Raw genomic sequence first — 23,603 nt, 5'->3', positions numbered from 1 at the left:
CCAAAGTGAAACTGTATAATTTGTGGTATATCCAACACAGGTGTGGAGGGTCACCTGCTTGTGGGAATCACCAAAGTGAACTGCCTGGATTTCACTGGTGTATTTACACAGGTAAAGGAAGATGGCGCCGGAAGAAATGGCAGCCGTTTTACAGGCGCCGAACCAATTCTGCTATTATGTGTTTGTTTTTTGCGTTATTTATAACTTATTTTGTATATATTCTTTCTGCCACCGTATCTTACGGCAAAAAATAACTTCTGGATATCAGGACAGTGATTACTCACCTCGGGTTAGACTAAGATTTTTTCTTCAACAAGCAGGACGCACAGGATGTACTTCAGATACCTGACAAGGCCAACATCCCTGTCATTGGCAGGAGAAAGAGACACAGGTATAGAGGACACAGGGCGGGGTGCCTTGTAAGGATCCGCCGACAGCGAGTGGGAAATCTGCCTATACCATCAATATTACTTGCCAACGTACAATCATTGGACAATAAATTAGACGAGGTACGATCACGAATATCCTACCAACGGGACATTAAAAACTGTAATATCTTGTTTCACGGAATCGTGGCTAAATGACGACATGAATAACATTCAGCTGGCGGGATATATACGCTGCACTGTTTGCTTATAGATAGAACAGCACACTCCAGTAAGACTATGGGATGGCGGGGGGGGGTCTGTGTATATTTGTAAACAACAGCTGATGCACGAAATAGAGTATAGAGTAGAGAATCTTATGATAAGCTGTAGACTACACTATTTGCCAAGAGTGTTTTCATGTATATTTCTTGTAGCTGTTTATTTACCACCACAGATGGATGATGGCATCAAGACCGCACTCAGTCAGCTGTATAAAGAAATAAGCAAACAGGAAAACGCCCACCCAGAGGCGGCACTCATAGTGGCCGGGGACTTTAAGGCAAGAACACTGAAATCAGTCTTTCCTAATTTCTATCAGCATGTTAAATGTGCAACCAGAGGGGGAAAAAAACTCTAGACCACCTTTACACCACACACAGAGACGCGTACAAAGCTCTCCCTCGCCCCCCATTTGGCAAATCTGACCATAATTCCATCCTCCTGATTACAAGAAAAAAATTAAGCAGGAAGCACCAGTGACTAGATCAATAAAGAAGTGGTCAGATGACGCAGATGCTAAGCTACAGGACTGTTTTGCTAGCACAGACTGGAATATGTTCCGGAATTCCTCCGATGGCATTGAGGAGTACACCACATCAGTCACTGGCTTCATCAATAAGTGCATCAATGACGTCGTCCCCACAGTGTCTGTACATACATACCCCAACCAGAAACAGGAAACATCTGCACTGAGCTAGAGTAGAGTAGGGTAGAGCTGCTGCCTTCAAGGAGAGGGACTCTAATCTGGACGCTTATAAGAAATCCCGCTACTCCCTCAGACGAACCATCAAACAGGCAAAGCGCCAATACCGGACTAAGATTTATTGTACTACATCGGCTCCGACGCTCGTCAGATGTGGCAGCGCCTGCAAACCATGACAGACTACAAAGGGAAGAACAGCCGTGAGATGCCCAGTGACATGAGCCTACCAGACGAGCTAAATCACTTCTATGCTCGCTTCGAGGCAAGCAACAATGAGGCATGCATGAGAGCATCAGCTGTTCTGGACGACTGTGTGATCACTCTCTCCGTAGCCGACGTGTGTAAGACCTTTAAACAGGTCAAAATTCACAAGGCCGCTGGGCCAGACGGATTACAAGGACGGGTGCTCTGGGCATGTGTTGACCAACTGGCAGGTGTCTTCACCGACATTTTCAACATGTCCCTGATTGAGTCTGTAATACCAACATGTTTCAAGCAGACCACCATAGTCCCTGTGCCCAAGAAAACTAAGGTAACCTGCCTAAATGAATACAGACCCGTAGCACTCACGTCCGTAGCCATGAAGTGCTTTGAAAGGCTGGTCATGGCTCACATTAACACCATTATTCCAAAAACCATAGACTCACTCACATTTGCATACCGCTCAAACAGATCCACAGATGATGCAATCTCTATTGCACTCCACACTGCCCTTCCCCATGTGGACAAAAGGAACACCTACGTGAGAATGCGAATCATTGACTACAGCTCAGCCTTCAACACCATAGTGCCCTCAAAGCTCATCAATAAGCTAAGGACCCTGGGACTACACACCTCCCTCTGCAACTGGATCCTGGACTTCCTGACGGGCCGCCCCCAGGTGGTGAGGGTAGGTAACAACACATCTGCCACGCTGATCCTCAACACTGGAGCCCCTCAGGGGTGCGTGCTCAGTCCCGTCCTGTACTTCCTGTTCACCCATGACTGCATGGCCAGGCACAACTCCAACACCATCATTAAGTTTGCAGATGACACAACAGTTGTAGGCCTGATCACTGACAACTATGAGACAGCGGATAGGGAGGAGGTCAGAGACCTGGCCGGGTGGTGCCAGAATAAAAACCTATCCCTCAACGCAATCAAGACAAAGGAGAGGATTTTGGACTACAGGAAAAGGAGGACCGAGCACGCCACCATTCTCTTTTTTGTGTGTGGTATCCAATTGTTTTTAGTAGCTACTATCTTGTCTCATCGCTACAACTCCCGTACGGGCTCGGGAGAGACGAAGGTTGAAAGTCATGCGTCCTCCGATACCCAACCCAACCAAGCCGCACTGCTTCTTAACACAGCGCCATCCAACCCGGAAGCCAGCCACACCAATGTGGCGGAGGAAACACCGTGCACCTGGCAACTTTGGTTAGCGCGCACTGCGCCCGGCTAGCCACAGGAGTCACTGGTGCGCGATGAGACAAGGATTTCCCTACCGGCCAAACCCTCCCTAACCCGGACGACGCTAGGCCAATTGTGCGTCGCCCCACGGACCTCCCGGTCGCGGCCGGTTACGACTGAGCCTGGGCGCGAGCCTGGCAGTGCTAATTGTGTTTCACTGATTTTTCCTGGAGTATTGTTTTAATTTGTCCTCATTGCTTTTGCTGAAAATCAACATTTTCTGTTTGGGGCATTGGCCAGGCCATACTTTCTCAGGATGTTGCCACTGAGCATTTTTGAAGCCACTTGTTTGTCCTTGGCACTGGTAAATTTGTTGATACTTTTGCTTTAACTCTGCAATGATGGCATTTGAAACAAAATCCTTCTCAGGTTTTTTGGAGTTTCCTTCATTTGCTGTTTTGTCTTTGTGGAATCTTGTCTCACCAGTTTCTTCATCAGTCGATCATACCTTTTTTGAATTTCTCAGCTTTCCGCAAAGCATTATCAAGTTTGACATTTGACATGTAAAGATCTTTGTATGTTTTTGAGAGACTTCTTCCAACATTTTTCCTTCCAGCAAGTATTCGACTACTCATTTATGTTGCAGACAATGAGGAAGGGGTATCAGGGCACGCATCAGTGTCAGGTAAGTTAGGGGCAGGTATGTTGGCCTCATGTTCTGGCTGCAAGTCATCTGGTGACTGAGGTGGTGTGTTGCCTGATAGGTAGGTCTCCATTGCAACTGTTCTCTTTAAAGTCGGTCTTCTTTTCCATTGGTTGCATTTCCATTGCCTTCTCTTGTTTCTTTGTTCTGCTTTGTAAGCTCAGAGATAGATTTCACTTCTCCCTTCTCTTTTTATTTCCAGTATTTCTCCCTGTCTTTTGCAGATGTTCCTGGTATCGTATAGGATCATTTTTTATTTTGTTTCTATATGTCTGTAATTGCTAAAATATACTTAAGTATCAAAAGTAAAGTATAAATAATTTCAAATTCCTTATATATTAAGCAAACCAGATGGCACCATTTTAGAGTTTTTTTTTATGTACGGTTAGCCAGGGTTACGCTCCAACACTCGGACATAATTTACAAACAAAGCTTGTGTTTAGTGAGTCATCTTGATCAGAGGCAGTGGAGATGACCAGCCATGTGATACACTGTCACAATATGTTTCCATGGTAACTAAAACTATTCTCTTCAAAAAACTTTATTAATGAGGAATTTGTCCTCAGTTGTGGAAATGACACCACATATTTGGTTTAAAAACAATATAAAGAGCATACTCACAATACAAATTGATATAGATTTAATGTCATCTTTCTCTAGTAGATAACATTAATTAATTACACAATATATGTTTTCTCATAGGAAAATATAGTAGAAGCGCAAAAGTCTGGGTCAGGGACAAGGACAAAATAGTGAACTTGAGGTATAAAATGCATCTGAAATACTTGATAAAGAGGTGTAAAAGAAAAAGTATGGGGTGATTGTAGTGTGAACTTAACAAATAAAGAATAACAATTATAATAATTTAAATAAAATCACTGCGAGGACATAGAAGTGCCCGTAGTTGCAGAATCACCATTAAATGACCAACATTGTTGATGAAAGTTAATTTACTATGAATTTCATAGATCGTGCTAAACGGCCAACTCTGCCACACACAATATGGCGCCATAAACTCGCGCTTTTGCCCTGCTTCACAAGGAAACGGGACTCAGGGAAACAACATTTGCACTCTACAGTTCCGCATTGTGGTTATCATGCAGTCATTCACAGCCAATACGAGATCGATCGACTAGAGCAGAGGAACAAATGTTTTGTCTATTTGAAAAGTTAGCTGTCATAAACACAATGATTACTATACCGTTTAGCTCAGTTGAAGTGATGATTAGGTTGTGAGTTAGTGATGGAGAACATTGACGAGACACCGTTTCGGATCACCCGTACCGTCCAAGCTCTGGGCTCCGCACTACGGGGAGAGCCTGAACATGTTCCCGATGCCGGTCAGGGTAGCAGTGACAGAATCTCGAGTGAGCCAGAGAAGCTTTGGTTTAAAGAAAGCAGCGCTAAGAATCTCCAAAACAGGGATTTCTTGTCACCCACTACGGTGCTGAATACGCTTTATGCAGACGGACAGGTCGGTGTGCTAAATAGCTAGCTTCTTAATGTTATTATTTAATTCAATTCATTTGAACCCCATTATATTTTTCCTTTGAATTATTCGCAGTTGGATACACTGGCTATAACGCATGGGTTGACAGACAGAGACACACACAGTTGACAGCACACGCTTTTCTTTTTGACAGGTTGAAGAGTCTTGAGAGATGTGGAGGCTAATTATTTTACCCCGACATATCTTCAACATCCACTTGATGAACAAAATGGAATTAATACGTTTTCATATTTGAGACCGTTGACATTGTCCTCGTCGACATAACATTTAAACCCTGCGGCAAAAAATTATTAACCCCTGACTGGACAAATCTAATGTGGGTCACTCACAGCAAAATGTGGCACCGTGTTTTTACATGGGGTCTATCATCTCGCGAGACGATGTTTGCATGGCATCGCCAAGGCTTTGCGAGGTCACAGCCACAAAGTAATAAATCCCGCCTATTTGTACAATTTCTCTTTCTTAAAGTGTGATTTCCAACCTAACCTTAACCACACTGCTAATGTTATGCCTAACTTTAAATTAAGACCAAAAAACGAAGTGTTTGTTTTCATACACTTTTATGATAGACAATTTCGGCTTTGTGACTGTGGTAACTAATGGAAACCCGTTGCTGACGCATGCCAAATCTGGATAGGTATTTCATGTATCAGAAAACCACATCATATGTTATAGCAATCTGTCAGTAGATGACAGTCGATGACGTGGAACTCAACCATTGGTTGATGCATGCAAAGTCTGAGCAGAGGATCGTGACCAAAGTAGTTGCATGGTTGCATTCCCTGCTCAGACGTTGCATGCGTGTCACGTCATCGACTGTGCCGTCGGGCACCAGATTGCTATATCATATGATGTGGTTAGCTGATATATAAATGACCTATCCAGGCATTTTAAGATCTGGCATATGCCAGCAACGTCTGAGCAGGAGAACACGAACAGACTCATGCAGTAAGCAAATTAGGTCTATCCCACTGAAGGCAGAAGGCTACTACTACTGCAATATTGTTTTTGACTGAATTTGAGAAGAACTGTCTGCTATCCATGGACAGTATGTAAGTGTGATGTGTTTGTGTCTAGGTTCCCCCAGCAGTGATGGGTAGAGTGCTGTCCCTGAAAGGGTGTGGGGTTCTCCCTGTGGCTGGTGGGGAGGTCATGGGAGAGGGGCTGAGGGTGCGGGTTGACCGGATTGCCGCGTTTCAGAAGGTCCTGAGTGGAGTGTCGGCGTACCTGAAGCCTCCTAGCCAGAGACAGGGGGGTGTGGTGCTCAACTGCCCGGCCCTTCACCCCAAACCCAATTTACCCTCCCCGGACACACTCACGCTGGGGCAACTACGCACCGTGCTGCTGACTGACCACTTAGGGGCGCTACTGAGGAGACAGGGGTGAGTTAGGACCTGGCTTGATAACTCATATGGCATTATGTCACTGTCCAGTACATTGTATGTATCCGTGTTGTGTATGTTCATTGCGGTATGTGCCGAGCTGGTTAAATATGTGTTATACTGAGTATAGAGGGTTTTGCATTATCACCATATCATATATCAGTGTTGGTAACGTCCCTGTTTATCTCAGGTTTACTGTGTCCTGCTGCCCTGTGCTGCCTGAAGATAGCAACATCATCGTCTTCCTCCGAATACTTGGCGTCGATTGGCCGTCAGTGCCGGTCAGCTGGACCAATGACGAGAGGGAGGAGAAGATGTTGGAGGCTTTACAGAATTCCCCGTACAAAGAAAGAGAGGAGACAGATGGAGGAAGGCGAGAGAGTGAAGGAAAGAAGATGGAGGGAGAGAAGGAGTGGGGGACGCTCAGAGTGAACTTGAAGAGGGTGTTTCAGGAGGAGCAGCTGCCAGGGTATGACCCCAGCCTGGGTACCTGTACAGGTGAGACATGAAGGATCTTTGACCTAGGTTAGGACCTGGGGATTGGTTGTAAACGTGTTAACCTGTGATTAACACATTCATTGGCAAAGACAGAAGGTTTGGGTCAAATTGGTCAATACAATGGAATTATCTCATTTGGAAGTAAGTCTATAACATGGCGCCTTTAGATGTGAAACTTACTGTAATGTAGCCGAGGGAAATAAAGCCTCCATAGCTTAACAGTCCATTATAGATTTGTTTTAAGGACTGTCTGTAACATAATTCATGTGATTTTTGTCCTCAGTGCAACGAGACAGTGTGTCTCATCTGGCCCAACTGGACAGGGCTACTGCAGACTGCACAGTGAGTCAAGCTTTCTTTTCCCCAACGCTTTAAACATCAAGCTTTACCAGTGTACTACTATAGTAATACAATATCTATGGCCGTGTACTACTATAGTAATAATATATCTATGGCCGTGTACTACTATAGTAATACTATATCTATGGCCGTGTACTACTATAGTAATACTATATCTATGGCCGTGTACTACTATAGTAATACTATATCTATGGCCGTGTACTACTATAGTAATAATATATCTATGGCCGTGTACTACTATAGTAATACAATATCTATGGCCGTGTACTACTATAGTAATACTATATCTATGGCCGTGTACTACTATAGTAATAGTATATCTATGGCCGTGTACTACTATAGTAATACTATATCTATGGCCGTGGACTACTATAGTAATACTATATCTATGGCCGTGTACTACTATAGTAATACAATATCTATGGCCGTGTACTACTATAGTAATACTATATCTATGGCCGTGTACTACTATAGTAATACTATATCTATGGCCGTGGACTACTATAACGTCTCATGTTAGGTTTTCACATCTCTTATTAACCTAGGTATCCACAGCAACCGCGGTACATGTCACTTCCTGTCAGGATGAGTTCCGTCAGCAGCAGATAGCGATGCTATGGAGAGCCAGCGGTGCAACATTGACACAGGTTTGTTTGACACAATGACACATTAACTACCACATAATGGTGATCTGTACTTCACCATCACAGCAGGTTGGCGGCACCTTAATTGTGAAGGACGGGCTCGTGGCAATGTCTGGAGGGGAATCAATGGAATGGTATGAAATACATCAAACACATGGTTTCTATGTGTTTGATGCAAATCCAATTGTTCCGTTCCAGCCATTATTATAAGCCGTCCTCCCCTCAGCAGTCTCCACTGTTCACCATACTAACCAATAGAGGTGCACCCAGGGGTGAAAGTAAGCCGATGTGGTCCTGTACAGAGTACCGGGAAAATAAATAGTGTCGATACAGCTTACCGGTAAAATATGAGACTATCACAATAATTAAAACAGAGATGGAAAGAAAACTAGGCTATTTCACAATCATTTATCATTACCGCCTGTCAGCCGCATGAGAAATGAGCGAATAGTCTTGAAAACGGGTACGCTTCAAAATGCAGTGTGGTTGGAGATGAACACAAACATTTTGCCAAGGCACAGATGACTGGCTCCTGAGACTGAGACCCGCTCGGACAACAGAGGACACATCAATCAATTCAGGCTGTGAATTGATTCCCTAATGACAATCACAGAATGACATTACACTTTTTGGTGTTTTTAGAGACGTCCCTTTCCATTCACCAAATGGCGGGTGCACAGCGCACTGTTTTTGATGCTGGAATTATGCCGGACGAATGTGCGCAGGTAGCCTACTTTTTAAAGTGAATTGTTTGACAATCGGATGAAAAGGTAAGACATTTTCACAGCTAAATGACATGTCGTTACTGCTACTCCCATGCAAGCATGTGTATGCATAGGATGTCCTGTACTGGGAAGAAATGAAATCGACTTTCTCCACTGGGTGCACCAATACATTTGTTTTGATGACTGACCCAAGTACCAAGTGCTTACTCTTGAGGATCAGCCGATGCCTACCAAGTTTCTATCACTCTAAATGTCAAGCTTCTGCTTCCAACCCTGGGAAACTATTCTCTACCTTCTCCTCCTTCCTTAATCCTCCACTTCCCTCCCTCTCTGTGGGCGACTTTATCAACCACTTTGAAAAGAAGGTTGACGACATCCGCTCCTCATTCACTCAGCCTACTGAGCCCACTGGCCCCACAGAACTACCCGACGCCTTGACCTCTTTCTCCTTTCTCTCTTCCTGCCACGAGTGATGTCCGGCCACCCGACAACCTGCCCACTTGACCCCATCCCCTCGTCCCTTCTCCAGACCATCCCTGGAGACCTTCTCCCATTCCTCACTTCCTTCATGAACTCATCCCTGACCGTTTCCCCATCTGACTTTAAGATGGCCAGAGTCAAGAAGCCAACACTCGACTCCTCTGACGTCAAAAACAACAGACCGGTAATCCCTTCTTTCTTTTCTTTCCAAAACACTTGATTGTTCTGTCTCTGACCAACTCTCTTGCTGTCTCTCTCAGAACGATCTTCTTGACCCTTAACGAGTCATTTTTCAAGGCCGCTCGCTCAACTGAGACCGCTCTCCTCTGTGTCTGCTCTGCCAAAGCTGACTCTCTCTCCTCTGTTCTTATCCTCCTAGATCGATCCGTTGCCTTCGTCACCGTGGACCAATAGATCCTCCTCCCCCCCCCCCTTCTGACACCCAAGTAGCGAAACGCATCTCAGCTTGGATGTCGGCCCACCACCTCAAGCTCAACTTTGACAGAACGTGTTTGACAACTTCAAGGTGTTCCCCTCCCAGAGTACAAAGAACCTTGGTGTGACCCTGGATAACTCCCTGTCGTTCTCTGCAAACATCAAAGCAGTGACTCGCTCCTGCAGGTTCATGCTCTACAACATCCGTAGAGTACGACCTTTCCTCACACAGGAAGTGGGGCAGGTCCTAATCCAGGCATTTGACATCTCCTGTCAAGACAACTGCAACTCTGTTGGCTGGGCTCCCCGCTTGTGCCATCAAACCAGAGTATGTGGGCGGAGCTGGAGCGGAGCGTGCCCAATTTGACTGGAGCGAGATTCTCAAAGGCTGGAGCGTCGGCCTTCTCGCCCGCTCCAATTTCCATCCAGTAGCGCTCACTTCACGAGCTCAGGGCATGCCCGGCCCAGCATGCATCTGTAGTCTACTTGTGTGCTGCTATAACCCCTTAATGTCATGTAGTTCGCTAAATATTTCCATAAAGAAACTGATAAAACACACAGGTGCAAAGTCAAAGGTGACTTATAAAGACGAGGACCAAGATAAAGAGAGGGAGTGTGGTGATGTACTGTCCACAACTAAATAATCATTGTGGAATCTGAAAAGGCACGTATATTGAAAGCATGATGGTGTACTTACTACGTGCACATGCTAAAAGAAAGGAACGAGCTGGGTAGATAACTAAGTGTGTCATTGTAGCAAAGTATTTCTAAACTAAAAACCAGATCTCTTAAACGTTTAGCAAATGTTTTGTTCTATTATCTATACATTAGGCCATAATTGATTTTGGGCCCGTTAGGCCTGGCATATTCCCACGTTCAAGGAGCTTTCCATTTTGATTGGGTTATTTTGCCTAAAAAGCTTTAGGCCTACTTATAGAAAAAGAATTACAAAAACAACTCTGCATCTCTGCTCAGCCAGGCAAGAATGCCCAAAAGGGTGTTTAGCATCCCCAGTGGCTCTACAAGTGTGGAGAGGATATTCTCTGCTGCTCTCCATCACATAAGCCTGAAACCACAGACTGGCCAAACTCGTGTTCCTAAAAATGTATTCTAAAAATGAATTCAAATGCACTAACAAGTCATTTTTCATTTAATTTGTATTTAATTTGAAGTAAATCACAGCCTATATGCACAATTTATAGACTACAATGATTTAACACAACAAAATGTTTAAAATGGTGAGCGCTTTATGTCCCTACCAGCCTATTGTCACACTCGCAAATGCTTCGCTGTGTATTTATTTGTTGGCAAAAGCCTTGAAATAATAGAGCCTAAATAATTCCTTCTTAGGCTCCCTGTCTGGCTCCTGACCTATTTAGATTCAGCTTTTCATGTTTATTCAAATACTTTTCATTCAAATCCATATGATTTGGTTTCAATACTTCAAAACCAAATGGTAGGTCCAGGTAGTCAGAAACTTAGATGGGTGTTGGTAAAATTGTGATTTTAATGAATGGAGCGGATGTTTTTTGATGTTGTGAGTGCGGAGCGGATTTTAACGGAGCGGTTGGAAAGGACATGGAGCGCTCAACTCCGCTCACATGCTCTGCATCGAACCCATGCACATGATCCAGAATGCTGCAGCCCGGCCGGTGTTCAGCCTTCCTAAGGTCTCCCATGTCGCCCCGCTCCTCCGCACACTCCACTGGCTTTCAGTGGAAGCTCGCATCATCTTGCCTATGGAGCAGCAAGGGGAACGGCCCCTCCCTTACCTTCAGGATATGCTCAAACCCTACACCCCCAACAGGAGCACTCCGTTCTGCCACCTCTGGTCTCTTGGCCCTCCCATTCCTACGGGATGGCAGCTCCCACTCAGCCCAGTCAATGGTCTTCTCTGTCCTGGCACCCCAATGGTGGAACAAGCTTCCCCCTAAAGTAAGGGGGAAAACGTCTGAAACCCGACCTTTTTAAAGCTAAAATATGTAACTTATTGGGCGACCCGACCAAATTCACATAGAAACGTGTGTTGTAGATCTGTCATTCTCATTGAAAGCAAGTCTAAGAAGCAGGAGATCTGCTTTATGTGCGCTATTTTTATGCTGCCAGTTCTTAAGTTTAGTTTTTGTGTCTTTTACTTTCGGTTTTGTACACTAGCTTCAAACAATATTTTGCGTTATATAAATAGATTTCACAGCATTTTAGATGTTACAATGGTTCTTTACACTATAGTTGATTGTTTTGTCACATTAACTAAAATTAGGCGAACTATTAGAATTTTAGCAACCAGGAAATGAGGGCGTGATTTCTGCATAATGCAGCTTTAAACAACTCAAGGCGCCCCTCCAAAATGAAAGAAAAAGGCACTGGTTCTAATAGCACGGACTTTGCTGATTTTAAACACTTTGCTGAGGGAAAAATGTCATTAAAACGATTGTGATGGGTTGTTTTCTCACCTTGCCATCTTAAGATATGCACTAATTGTAAGTTGCGCCGGATAAGAGCGTCTGCTAAATTACTCAAATGTAAAAGTGTTGACAATATTGCTTTATGCATCCACAAAACAGTCTCTCAACCTATCCCGGCTGCAACCAGATACATTATGAGGGAACCAGTTTTCCCTCTTTCTGTTTCTCAGAGGCATCTAGTTTGTGGACCAGTGAAGACTCCTGGAAGTCACCTCAGTGCGGCCCAGTATCTCCAGTAAGAACTACATCTAGTTTTATCCATTTGATTTCTCTTTAGTCCCCAGCACCTAAGTATATCACTGTTCTCCACCGTCTGCACGGAGGTAGTCTTTTCAGATCTCAAATGTAGTCTCTTCAGATCTCCTCGAGCCTCTGTATGTGTGTCTGTCTCATCGGTTCTTTGTTCGCCCCTGTCCTATAGACTGAGAAGAGTGCAGATGAAGGAGGCCTCAGAGATGAAGTACGGAGAACAAGTCGAAGGTGAGTGTGCTCAATTTGTCTGAAGTGCACTTTGTAACGCGTGTGTACTTTTTAAATGTGTATGAGACGCACTGATTTGTATGATTAGGCAGTGGTGAAAAGTACTTAAGTAAAAATACTTTAGTGTGCTACTTAAGTAGTTTTGGGGGGTATCTGTACTTTACTATTTATATTTTTGACAACTTTTACTTCACTGTATTCCTAATGAAAATAGTGTACTTTTTACTCCATACATTTTCCCTGACACCCAAAAGCACTCGTTACATTTTGACAGGAAAATGGTCCAATTCACCTAAGCAAACATCCCATGTCACCCCTACTGCCTCTGATCTGGCGGACTCACTAAACATAAATGCTTTGTTTGTAAATTAATGTCTGAGTGTTGGAGTGGGCTCCTGACTATCCGTAAATAAATAAAAAAAAACAAGAAAATGGTGGCGTCTGGTTTGCATAATATAATATAAGAAATTTGAATGAATGAATACTTTTACTTTTGATACTTATGTATATTTTAAACCAAATTTGTTTAGACCTTTACTCAAGTACTATTTTACTGGGTCATTTTCTATTAGGGTATCTTTACTTTTACTCAAGTAGAGCATTTGAGTACTTTTTTCCACGACTGATTAGGGTATGTGATTTCTTTCCTTAATACTCCAAATCATTTTCCAGGCCAGACTTGGGATGACATCATCAAGGTCATGACCTCCGCCACTGTGAGGTTTGAGCTGCTCTCAACGGTCCATATGAGCCCGGTGAGTCTTAGCTGTGCCACTAGAGATTCTGGGTTCGAGTCCAGGCTCTGTTGCAGCCGGGCGCGACCGGGAGACCCATGGGGTGGCGCACAATTGTCCGGGTTCGGGTCGGGCTTGGCCGACAGGGATGTCCTTGTCCCATTGTGCACTAGCGACTCCTGTGGCGTGCCGGGCATTTTGCATGCTGACACGGTCGCCAGGTCTACGGTGTTTCCTCCGACACATTGGTGCGGCTGGCTTCCGGGTTAAGTGAGCATTGTGTTTATGTGTGTGTGTGTGTGCAGTTGTACACACCGATAATCATGTGTGTGTGTGTGAACTGGTAGCATGCTGGCCTACCTTGCTCTCCAGGGGGCTTGTGCCTGGCTGGTGTTGTGTTGAGTCAGAGCTGACTGTCAGACTGACAACTGTTTTAACACACAGGTCACCCTGGACGTGCAGAGGGAAGGCAGTGTGTCCACCAAAGGCCCCAGAGGCGGAGTCTTTGTCATGTACAACTGTGCTCGGCTCCACACCCTCTTTGACAGTTACGAGCGAGGCATGGAGAAGGGTGAGACACGCAAGGCAACACAATGATGATATGGTCATTTAGTAGACGTGACTGACTGGCTTATCCGCAGTGACTCACGGTACTGTATATTTCTAGTCCAACCACAATCTAACACCTCCACACCCAACGGAACCACACAGTTGTACATACACTACCAATATAAAATAATATCAAATCAATCCAAGTTGTATTAGTCATATGCGCCGAATACAAGTAGACCTTACAGTGAAATGCTTACTTACAGGCTCTAACCAACAGTGCAGTTACAAAAAATACAGATACGAATAAGAGATCAAAAAGTAACAAGTAATTAAAGAGCAGCAGTAAAAAATAACAATATATACAGGGGGGTGCCGGTACAGAGTCAATGTGCGGGGTCACCGATTGGTTGAGGTAGTATGTACATGTAGGTAGAGTTAATTAAAGTGACTATGCATAGATGACAACAGTGTGTCAGTGGTGTTGAGGAGGAGGAGGAGGAGGGGGGGGGGGGGTAGCCATTTGACTAGATGTTCAGAAGTCTTATGGCTTGGGGGTAGAAGCTGTTTAGAAGCCTCTTGGACCTAAACTTGGCGCTCCGGTACTGCTTGCCGTGCGGTAGCAGAGGGAACTGTCTATGACTAGGGTGGCTGGAGTCTTTGACAATTTTTAGGGCCTTCCTCTGACACCACCTGGTATAGAGGTCCTGGATGGCAGGAAGCTTGGTGATGTATTGGGCTGTTCACACTACCCTCTGTAGTGCCTTGCGGTCAGAGGCCGAGCAGTTGCAATACCAGGCATTGACGCAACCAATGCTCTCGATGGTGCAGCTGTAGAACCTTTTGAGGATCTGAGGACCCATGCCAAATATTTTCAGTCTCCTGGTGTGCTCAGTTTCCTGTAGTCCACAATCATCTCCTTTGTCTTGATCACGTTGAGGGAGAGGTTGTTGTCCTGGCACCACACGGCCAGGTCTCTGACCTCCCAATAGGCTGCCTTGTTAGTGTCGGTGATCAGGCCTACCACTGTTGTGTCGTTGGCAAATTTAATGAGGGTGTTGGAGTCGTGCCTGGCCGTGCCGTCATGAGTGAACAGGGAGTACAGGAGGGGCTGAGCACACACTCCTGAGGGGCCCCTGTGTTGAGGATTAGCGTTGCGCATGTGTTGTTACCTACTCTTACCACCTGGGGGCGGCTCGTCAGGAAGTCCAGGATCCAGTTGCAGAGGGAGGTGTTTAGTCCCAGGGTCCTTAGCTTATTGATGAGCTTTGAGGGCACTGTGGTGTTGAACGCTGAGCTGTTGTCAATGAATAGCATTCTCACATAGATGTTATTTTTGTCCAAGTGGGAAAGGGCAGTGTGGAGTGCAATCGAGATTGCATCATCTGTAGATCTATTGCGGCGGTATGTTAATTGGAATGGGTCTAGGGTTTCTGGGATGATGATGTTGATGTGAGCCATGACCAGCCTTTCAAAGCACTTCATGGCTACAGACGTAAGTGCTACGGATTGGTAGTCATTTAGGCAGGTTACCTTAGTATTCTTGGGCACAGGCACTATGGTGGTCTGCTTGAAACATGTTGGTATTAGACTTGGACAGGGAGAGGTTGAAAATGTCAGTGAAGATACTTGCTAGTTGGTCAGCACATGCTCGCAGTACACATCCTGGTAATCTGTCTGGCCCTGCGGCCTTGTGAATGTTGACCTGTCTAAAGGTCTTACATCAGCTGCGGAGTGGGTGATGACACAGTCTTCCGGTACAGCTGGTGCTCTCATGCATGTTTCAGTGTTATTTGCCTCTAAGCGAGCATAGAAGTAGTTCAGCTTGTCCGGTAGGCTTGTGTCACTGGTGAGCTCTCGGCTGTGCTTCCCTTTGTAGTCTGTAATGGTTTGCAGGCCCTGCCACATCCGACGAGCGTCGGAACCGGTGTAGTACGACTCGATCTTAGTCCTGTATTGACGCTTTGCCTGTTTGATGGTTCGTCGGAGGGCATAGAGGGATTTCTTATAATCTCCCGGGTTAGATTCCCGCTCCTTGAAAGCGGCAACTCTAGCCTTTAGCTCAGTGCGGATGCTGCCTGTAATCCATGGTTTCTGGTTGGGGTATGTACGTACGGTCACTGTGGGGTCGAGGTCATCGGTGCACTTATTGATGAAGCCAGTGGCAGATATGCTGTACTCCTCAATGCCATTGGAGGAGTCCCGGAACATATTCCAGTCTGTGATAGCAAAACAGTCATGTAGCTTAGCATCTGCTTCATCTGACCACTTTTTTATTGATCTAGTCACTGGTGCTTCCTGCTTAATTTTTTTGTAAGCAGGAATCAGGAGGATGGAATTTTGGTCAGATTTGCCAAATGGAGGGCGAGGGAGAGCTTTGAATGCATCTCTGTGTGTGGAGTATAGGTGGTCCAGAGTTCTTTTCCCTCTGGTTGCACATTTAACATGCTGCTAGAAATTTGGTAAAACTGATTTAAGTTTCACTGCATTAAAGTCCCCGGTTACTAGGAGCGCCGCCTCTGGGTGAACGTTTTCTTTTTGCTTATGGTGGAATACAGCTCATTTAATGCTGTCTTTAGTGCCAGCCTCTGACTGAGGTGGTATGTAAACAGCTACAAAGAATATATATGAAAACTCTCTCGGTAGGTAATGTGGTCTACAGCTTATCATGAGAAACTCTACCTCAGGCGAGCAATAGCTCGAGACTTCCTTAGATATCGTGCACCAGCTGTTTTTTTACAAAAAATACATAGACCGCCGCTGTTCTATCCTGCCGGTACATCGTATAACCAGCCAGCTGTATGTTGATGTTGTTCAGCCACGACGCCGTGAACCATATTTACATACTATTTAGCAGAAGCTTTTATCCAAAGCGACTTAGTCATATGTGCATACATTTTGTGTGTTAGTGGCCCCAGCGGGAATCGAATCCACAACCCGTGACGTTGCAAGCGCCATGCTCTACCGACTGAGCCACACAGGACCACAAACTACCATGTTGTATATGAGTACTAGTCCACACCAAGCAATATAAACAACCTTGATTGTACTATGTGTTTATTGTCACGGTGGATGTTCAGTTCCCATGTATTTGCCTCCCACAGGACTTTACCCTGAAATCCCAGAGGGCTCCCAGTTGGACTTCTCAGCTCTAAAAGAAGAGGTAGGCCCACAGTAGGTGTGCTGATCAAGGATCAGTTTGACCTGGGACCTCACGAGGGGTGCAGTGGTCTAAGGCACTGCATCGCAGTGCTAGCTGTGCCACTAGAGGTTCTGGGTTCGAGTCCAGGTTCTGTCGCAGCCGGCCGCACCCGGCAGACCCATGGGGTGGCGTACAATTGTTAGGGTCGGGTTTGGCCGGCAGGGATGTCCTTGTCCCATTGTGCACTAGAGACTCCTGTGGCGGGCCGGACGTAGTGCACGCTGACACGGTCGCCAGGTGCATGGTGTTTCCTCCAACACATTGGTGCAGCTGGCTTCCGGGTTAAGTGGGCATTGTGTCAAGAAGCAGTGCGGCTTGGTTGGGTTGTGTTTCGGAGGACGCATGGCTCCCAACCTGTCGCCTCTCCCAAGTCTGTACGGGAGTAGCAGTGATGAGACAAGACTGTAACTACCAATTGGATACCATGAAATTGGGGGTAAAAAAATAGATATTTTCAGTTTGACCTTTTTAGGTCATAACTAGATGGACGGGGGGATACCTGATCCTAATACCTGATCCTAGATCAACACTTCTACTCCGAGACGCTTTGTGAATATCTGTGTTTAATTTCTACTTAGGTCTTCTAGAGACTGTGTCTCTCTTTCTGTTTCACAGGGGGAGTGGCTTCTTCTGTTCAATTACCTCATTCCATTCTCTGAGCTTCTCGACCAATCAGGACAGGCGTTGGAGTGTGATGGAGGGGCCAGAGTCAACCTGAAGACTGAACAGGTGAGGTTTTAAAAGGATATATTTGTAGTGTATTGAAATATCAGTTGATGGCAAAAATGAAAACACGAAGCAGACCAAACTCTTTGGCCCTTTATAAACCTGCAGTATGTAAAATATTGTGTGCTGTAACTTGGAAAATAAATAAATGTGACTCTGGATGGCAACATAACGATGTTTGTTTCCAACATTAGCGCCGTTTTCCTGAAGAAGTTTGGTCCGCTTCATGTTTTGTTTCCTTGCTACGATACTAACGAGTATCGCGATAAAGGTATCGTCCCGGTCCTAGTTGATATAGGTGAATGAATGCTCATTCAATGTATGTTTAATGCGTGTGCAATGTGTCTCCCAGATCTGCAAGTTCCTGGTGTCTCTCAGTAAGGATTTTAGCTCCTATTACAACAGAGTCCACGTCCTTGGGGTGAGTAACCAGCCATTTTACCTCTGTCTGTCTGGTAGTTAAATTAGGTTAGAGTTAGTGGACAGTACACTGGCAGAGCATGTGTCTCGCAGTATGTAGAACTAAAGAAATGTTTGCATGTGTGATGCCCCCTATTGTTTGACACATAGAGATCCATGTGTTTATAGCCTCTGGTCATCCATACCAGACCTTAAAACATGGCGTACTGGCAGACAGCACAGCTGACTTGGATTTAAACAGACTAAAGTTCATAGTTTAGTCCATAACGTTTAACCTCAATCTGTCTCTCTCTCTCTCTCTGTCCCCCTCTCTTCCCTTCACTAAAGGAGCCGTTGCCTCACCTCTTCAATCAGATGTTCTGTCGGCTGCAGTTGTTGAGAGCACTGAGAGAGCTCTACCATCGCGCGTTGGATACTCTTCACCTTCCTCCCATCCGGCAGCTATAGCCACAAAATACCCCAACTGTAGCCCCGAATATAGCCCCAACTGTAGCCCCAACAAATGCCCCCAACATACCCCAACAAATGCCCCGAATATAGCCCCATCATACCCCAACTGTAGCCCCAACTGTAGCCCCAACATACTCCAACTGTAGCCCTGAATATAGCCCCAACTGTAGCCCCAACATACCCCAACTGTAGCCCCAACAAATGCCCCCAAAATACCCCAACTGTAGCCCCAACATGCCCCAACAAATGCCCCCAAAATACCTCAACTGTAGCGACCAAAATACCCCAACTCTAACCCCAACATGCCCCAACAAATGCCCCCAAATACTCCAACTATATAAGGCCTAATAACTGCTGTAAATTATCACTAGCCTATCCCCTACATGAAATACACATATAAATGTAACTTTTACTACTGTACTGTAGCTATTAGGCTTTTATCCCCCCCAATTAAAACCCTGTGAAGTCCTCTTATGTATATGTGACATACACCTGGTATTACACCCAGTCTATTTACTGTTGATGAAATAAACTGTAGAGATAATTTGCACCCCTGTGTGAAGCCTTGGTCTCCCCAGACGTATCACCAGTATCTCTGATGCACCACAGATGCAGCCTCTACCAGAGACCCTCACTGCCTTTGAAACGATGAACATCTGCCTGTCTTCGGTCTTCCCTTCTACGATACCATAGACACTATTCCGCTAACAGACAACTGCCCTAGAGCCATAGATACAGTATTTACACACACTGTATGTACACCGTGTAAGCACTGCCCCCGTCCTCATCACTAGATATTGCTCCTGGCCACCATGAGCCATTTACTGTCCCCCTTCTCCCTTCCCCTCCTACTCGAATAATACAAATATATATATTTCATTGGAACTGGCTGTGTCAGTATTATTTATATATATATATATATTGTGGTAAACTGTGGGGTGTTGGGTTGAGCGTGCAGAGATTGACACAGAGACAGGGGGGGCTTTAGTCCGCAAAAACAAATATATCAAAGAAATTGCTCGGTCTTCCTTCTCTCTCTTAACCGCTGTCCGTCTCTCTCCCGCCGTGTGCCACCGTGCTCCTTTAAAAAAAAAAATGTATCCGTTATTTTACTGAGAACACGTTCTCATTTGCAGCAACAACCTGGGGAATAGTTACAGGGGAGAGGAGGGGGATGAATGAGCCAATTGTAAACTGGGGATTATTAGGTGACCGTGATGGTTGGAGGGCCAGATTGGGAATTTATCCAGGACAACAGGGTTAACACCCCTACTCTTACGATAAGTGCCATGGGATATTTAATGACCTCAGAGAGTCAGGACCCCAATCCAAAAGACTGCACCCTACACAGGGCAGTGTCAATCACTGCCCTGGGGCATTGGGATATTTTGTTTTTAGACCAGAGGAAAGAGTGCCTCCTACTGGCCCTCCAACACCACTTCCAGCAGCATCTGGTCTCCCATCCAGGAACTGACCAGGACCAACCCTGCTTAGCTTCAGAAGCAAGCCAGCAGTGGTATGCAGGGTGGTATGCTGCTGGTATTTGGCCTCCACGGCTGGTTGGCACTTTCCTATAATTACCTCCACTTAGAGCTGTCCGTGTCGGGGTGCCCAGCTCCCGTATTCCCAGCAGAGGGAGCCAACGTCGCCTCACGTACCTCCCCTCTATTACCATCCCCCGGGGTAGACCTCCTGGGATACCACAATATATATATGGAATGATACATGTGACATAGACTAACCCACCACCACCACAGTACTTCTGTTGTGCCAAAGTACTATACAGTACTGTCCCAGATCCCAGTTCTCCATTGTCGCTCTGTGCCATATCTTGGACTGTTGTTATTGTGTACGTTTTTTGTGGTTTTTATGGTGACCCGAGCTTTACACGGACTCTCACTCTCTCCCACAATGTTGTCAACTGTGCATTGGGCCAATATATTTTCCACCTAGATCAATAAATGAGTGTTGACCTCGGTGACCCCGCTGCCGTGTGTGTTAAGTTGCGTGTTAAGGTGTGTGTGTGTGTGTGTGTGTGTACCACATTGCAGCCCCGTGTGCAGCTATTTGTTCATGTTAAGTGTGATGAGTTACGGGGCAAGTCTATATAGATGGTTGCGTAATGCCTGGGGATTACGGAAATAATTGGTTATGAGTATAATTAATTTGTAGGCCATATCAGATCACTTCCCCCATCGTAGCGCTTATATAAAAAGATATGTGGATGCTCAAGTTCACGCAAGGCAATTAAAATGGACGCCGGGGCCACGCAATTAGAAACGTATCCACATTGACGGCTATAGAGAGTAATTGGTGGTTCAGCCCCTCTCCTCGTCATTAGCTGGTCCTGCCACATCATGCTCTATGCTCTGTGTATGTCAAATTGAGTGATAATTTTTTCCCCCTCCGCTGGTGTCCTTTTGACCCCCCCATAATGAGACGGGAACAGCTGGCCTTGGAGCTCTCCTCGGGCTGCAGCTGTTTGCTCTCCTCCCATCACAGCCACCACGGGTCCAATTCATTAGGGCACACCGTAGCAATGTAAAAACGAGTCCTTCTGATTGGGACAAGGTTTTCTGACGTCAGACCAAAGCTCTTGAGGCAGGCAGGGTTTTCCAGGGTGTGACACCAAGTTCAGTGTTACACGACCTTTGTGTGGGGAATCGGCTGTTTCTAACATCTGTTTATCCATTTAGCAGGGGAATATACGCCCCCCCCCCCCCCCCCCCCCCCCCCCCCCCATAGTTGATTAACCATTCTCTTTCATATCTGTGAGTTAGCACATACACAGATTACCATCCGACTGTCTAGAGTTCTGGTCCAACATGACACAATGCTACGAATTCAGCTTTTTTTCTTTTCTGGGAATGGACTGGTTATTCCAGTTTGAAAACGATTTGTGTGCGTGTGTGTGTGTGCAGAAGTGTGTGCGTGTGTTCCCATTCCCCACTGCCAATGAGTTAAAAGAGTCTGGACTAGAAGTCTGACGAGACCAGGCAGGGGTGGTGCAGTACACAAACATTGCCAGAGGGTGGAGCTCTACTGACAGATATTTTAGCCACCTGACAGTCTACCGGCCTTGCTTTGTATCTCCTCCTATCAAAGCGTTCCAATTCTCCTACCCTGCCTGCTTGTCAATCACTCCCCTCGGGCCTCGGTTGGCCAGAGACAATAGAGGGAGGAGAGAGAGAAAAAGGGACGTGAACATGAAAGCAGTTCAGAAACGGAGGGATGGATACAGAAAGGGAAAGGAGAGCACGCAGTCATCGCTATGAGCAAATCTACTGTCTTAAAGGAGGGAGAAAACAGAGAGATGAATTTAGGTCAGGGATGCTCACGAATGTAGAGTGATTCTTTGTGGTTGCCAGGGAGAGAGAGAGAGAGAGAGAGAGAGCACAGGAGGGTGGGAGAAAAAGAGGGAGTGAGGGAGTAGGCTGGGCTACTGATATTGATAAGTTTTGAAGTGCTTTGACTGACTGTGGCTGGGCATACCCAGCCGAGCCAGGAAATTACAGGATGAGACTGGGGGTTGGAGGGAGGCTAACTGAGGCTGAGGAGCAGCCAGACACTGTCACAGTGCCAGGCGACTCAAATTATGTCTAACACAAACAACATAATGACTGATATCAGTCGGAACATCCGGGATATTTCCTACTTAATGTGCTTCTTATATGAGTCACAGATCCTCTGAGGGAGCGGTGACTGTGAGGAAGGGATTCTACTGAAAGATAATATAAATTGTCTTTTATAACGCAGCAGGTTATTTTCAAGGGAACGTGGCTCCTGTTGAGCGTGTCCCAGAGTGCCTTTTGAATGTGCAGGGTGTGGTGAGAGGAGAGCGTGTGACTTTGTGGGGGTTGGTTGATGGTAGGGGCAGGGGCCTGGAGATGGATAGATTGAATCAGATAAACTCCTCATACAACAGCTGTCATCCAGCCCTTTTTCTCCCTCTCTCCCTCTCCCTCTCCCTCTCGCTCCCTCTCTCCCTGCCGCTCTCGTTCTGTTGCTCCCTTTCCTTTCTCTCCTCCTTGCTCTACCCTGGTTGAATACAAAATAGGGAATTGGTTGAACATGATTTGCTGTGTACTGGATACCTAATTGTGAGCAAATGAGACAGACCATCCATGATTTGCTGTGTACTGGATACCTAATTGTGAGCAAATGAGACAGACCATCCATGATTTGCTGTGTACTGGATACCTAATTGTGAGCAAATGAGACAGACCATCCATTGTTTGAATGAATCCCTGAATTCGTACATTATGATGATAACTGTGTATAATTATGTATTTCCTGATTTTGTTCTATCAGACATGTTTATGTACGCATGTGCATGTAAGTGCGCGCATAGGTCTACCCTCTTCACATATTCACGGGCCAAGAAAATAGGCCGAAGGCTGCTTAATACTATACCTGATCAGATCACATTACTGTTCATGGGTATTGATCTTCTCGCAGCACTTTGGTTTAATCCAAGATCCTCTTAACCAGCCACGTGGTTAGGAAGCTCCTATATCAAACTAACTGCACATCCAGCAATAATGATTTACAGTCAGCATGAGGCCGGGGCTGCGAGGACGCCCTGCTGGGTTCAAGCCCTCCAGGACCCTAGTTGAATAGCTCTGCTTATAGGGATAATACACTTCCTTAGTTAATGCTAATAAAGTCCCATAAAGGCCTAGGGATAGAGATCTGTCCATTCAGCTACTGCTGATCCATTTTGGTCAGGTTCCCGTCTGAAATGGATCCAGTGTGACCCGGGCCGGCGGCCGCCAGGTGCCAGGCTGATGCAACCCAGACCACAGTAGTGTGATAGGGATCCTCCATCCACCCTGATCTCACTTGACTGTGATCCAGTTAGGGTTAGATCCAGCCTGACAGCGCTGTGGCTCTGCTAACTCTCAGACCTGGTAGTTATGGCAACTTTCCACCTGAGACTTACCCTGGGGTGTTTTACCAAAAAGGCTCAGACTTTTGTGTTTCCACCTCCAAGGTCCGGCTGCAGTGCTCACTGGGCCGTGGCCTCAGTGGATCTGCTCTGACTTAGGGCAAGGATTATCACACTCTCAAGGTGGACGATTACTACCTTTTCAAGGTGGAC

General features: G+C 45.8%; 1 protein-coding gene across 1 annotated transcript; it reads left to right on the top strand.

Moving 5' to 3' along the window:
• Nucleotides 1-4,512: 4,512 nt before the first annotated feature.
• On the top strand, nucleotides 4,513-20,483 carry LOC139417235 (DALR anticodon binding domain containing 3). Its single transcript, XM_071166481.1, has 13 exons — nucleotides 4,513-4,916; nucleotides 6,030-6,334; nucleotides 6,525-6,832; nucleotides 7,116-7,174; nucleotides 7,738-7,839; nucleotides 12,112-12,176; nucleotides 12,363-12,421; nucleotides 13,094-13,176; nucleotides 13,600-13,726; nucleotides 16,809-16,867; nucleotides 17,522-17,635; nucleotides 17,985-18,053; nucleotides 18,380-20,483. Exons 1-13 carry the CDS (start codon nucleotides 4,686-4,688, stop codon nucleotides 18,497-18,499), a joined length of 1,701 nt encoding a protein of 566 aa, XP_071022582.1. The 5' UTR covers nucleotides 4,513-4,685; the 3' UTR covers nucleotides 18,500-20,483.
• The last annotated feature ends 3,120 nt before the right edge of the window (nucleotides 20,484-23,603 follow it).

Source organism: Oncorhynchus clarkii, chromosome 9 (assembly GCF_045791955.1).
Source record: "Oncorhynchus clarkii lewisi isolate Uvic-CL-2024 chromosome 9, UVic_Ocla_1.0, whole genome shotgun sequence".
NCBI lineage: Eukaryota > Metazoa > Chordata > Actinopteri > Salmoniformes > Salmonidae > Oncorhynchus > Oncorhynchus clarkii.
This window is presented reverse-complemented; position numbering and strand designations above follow the sequence as displayed.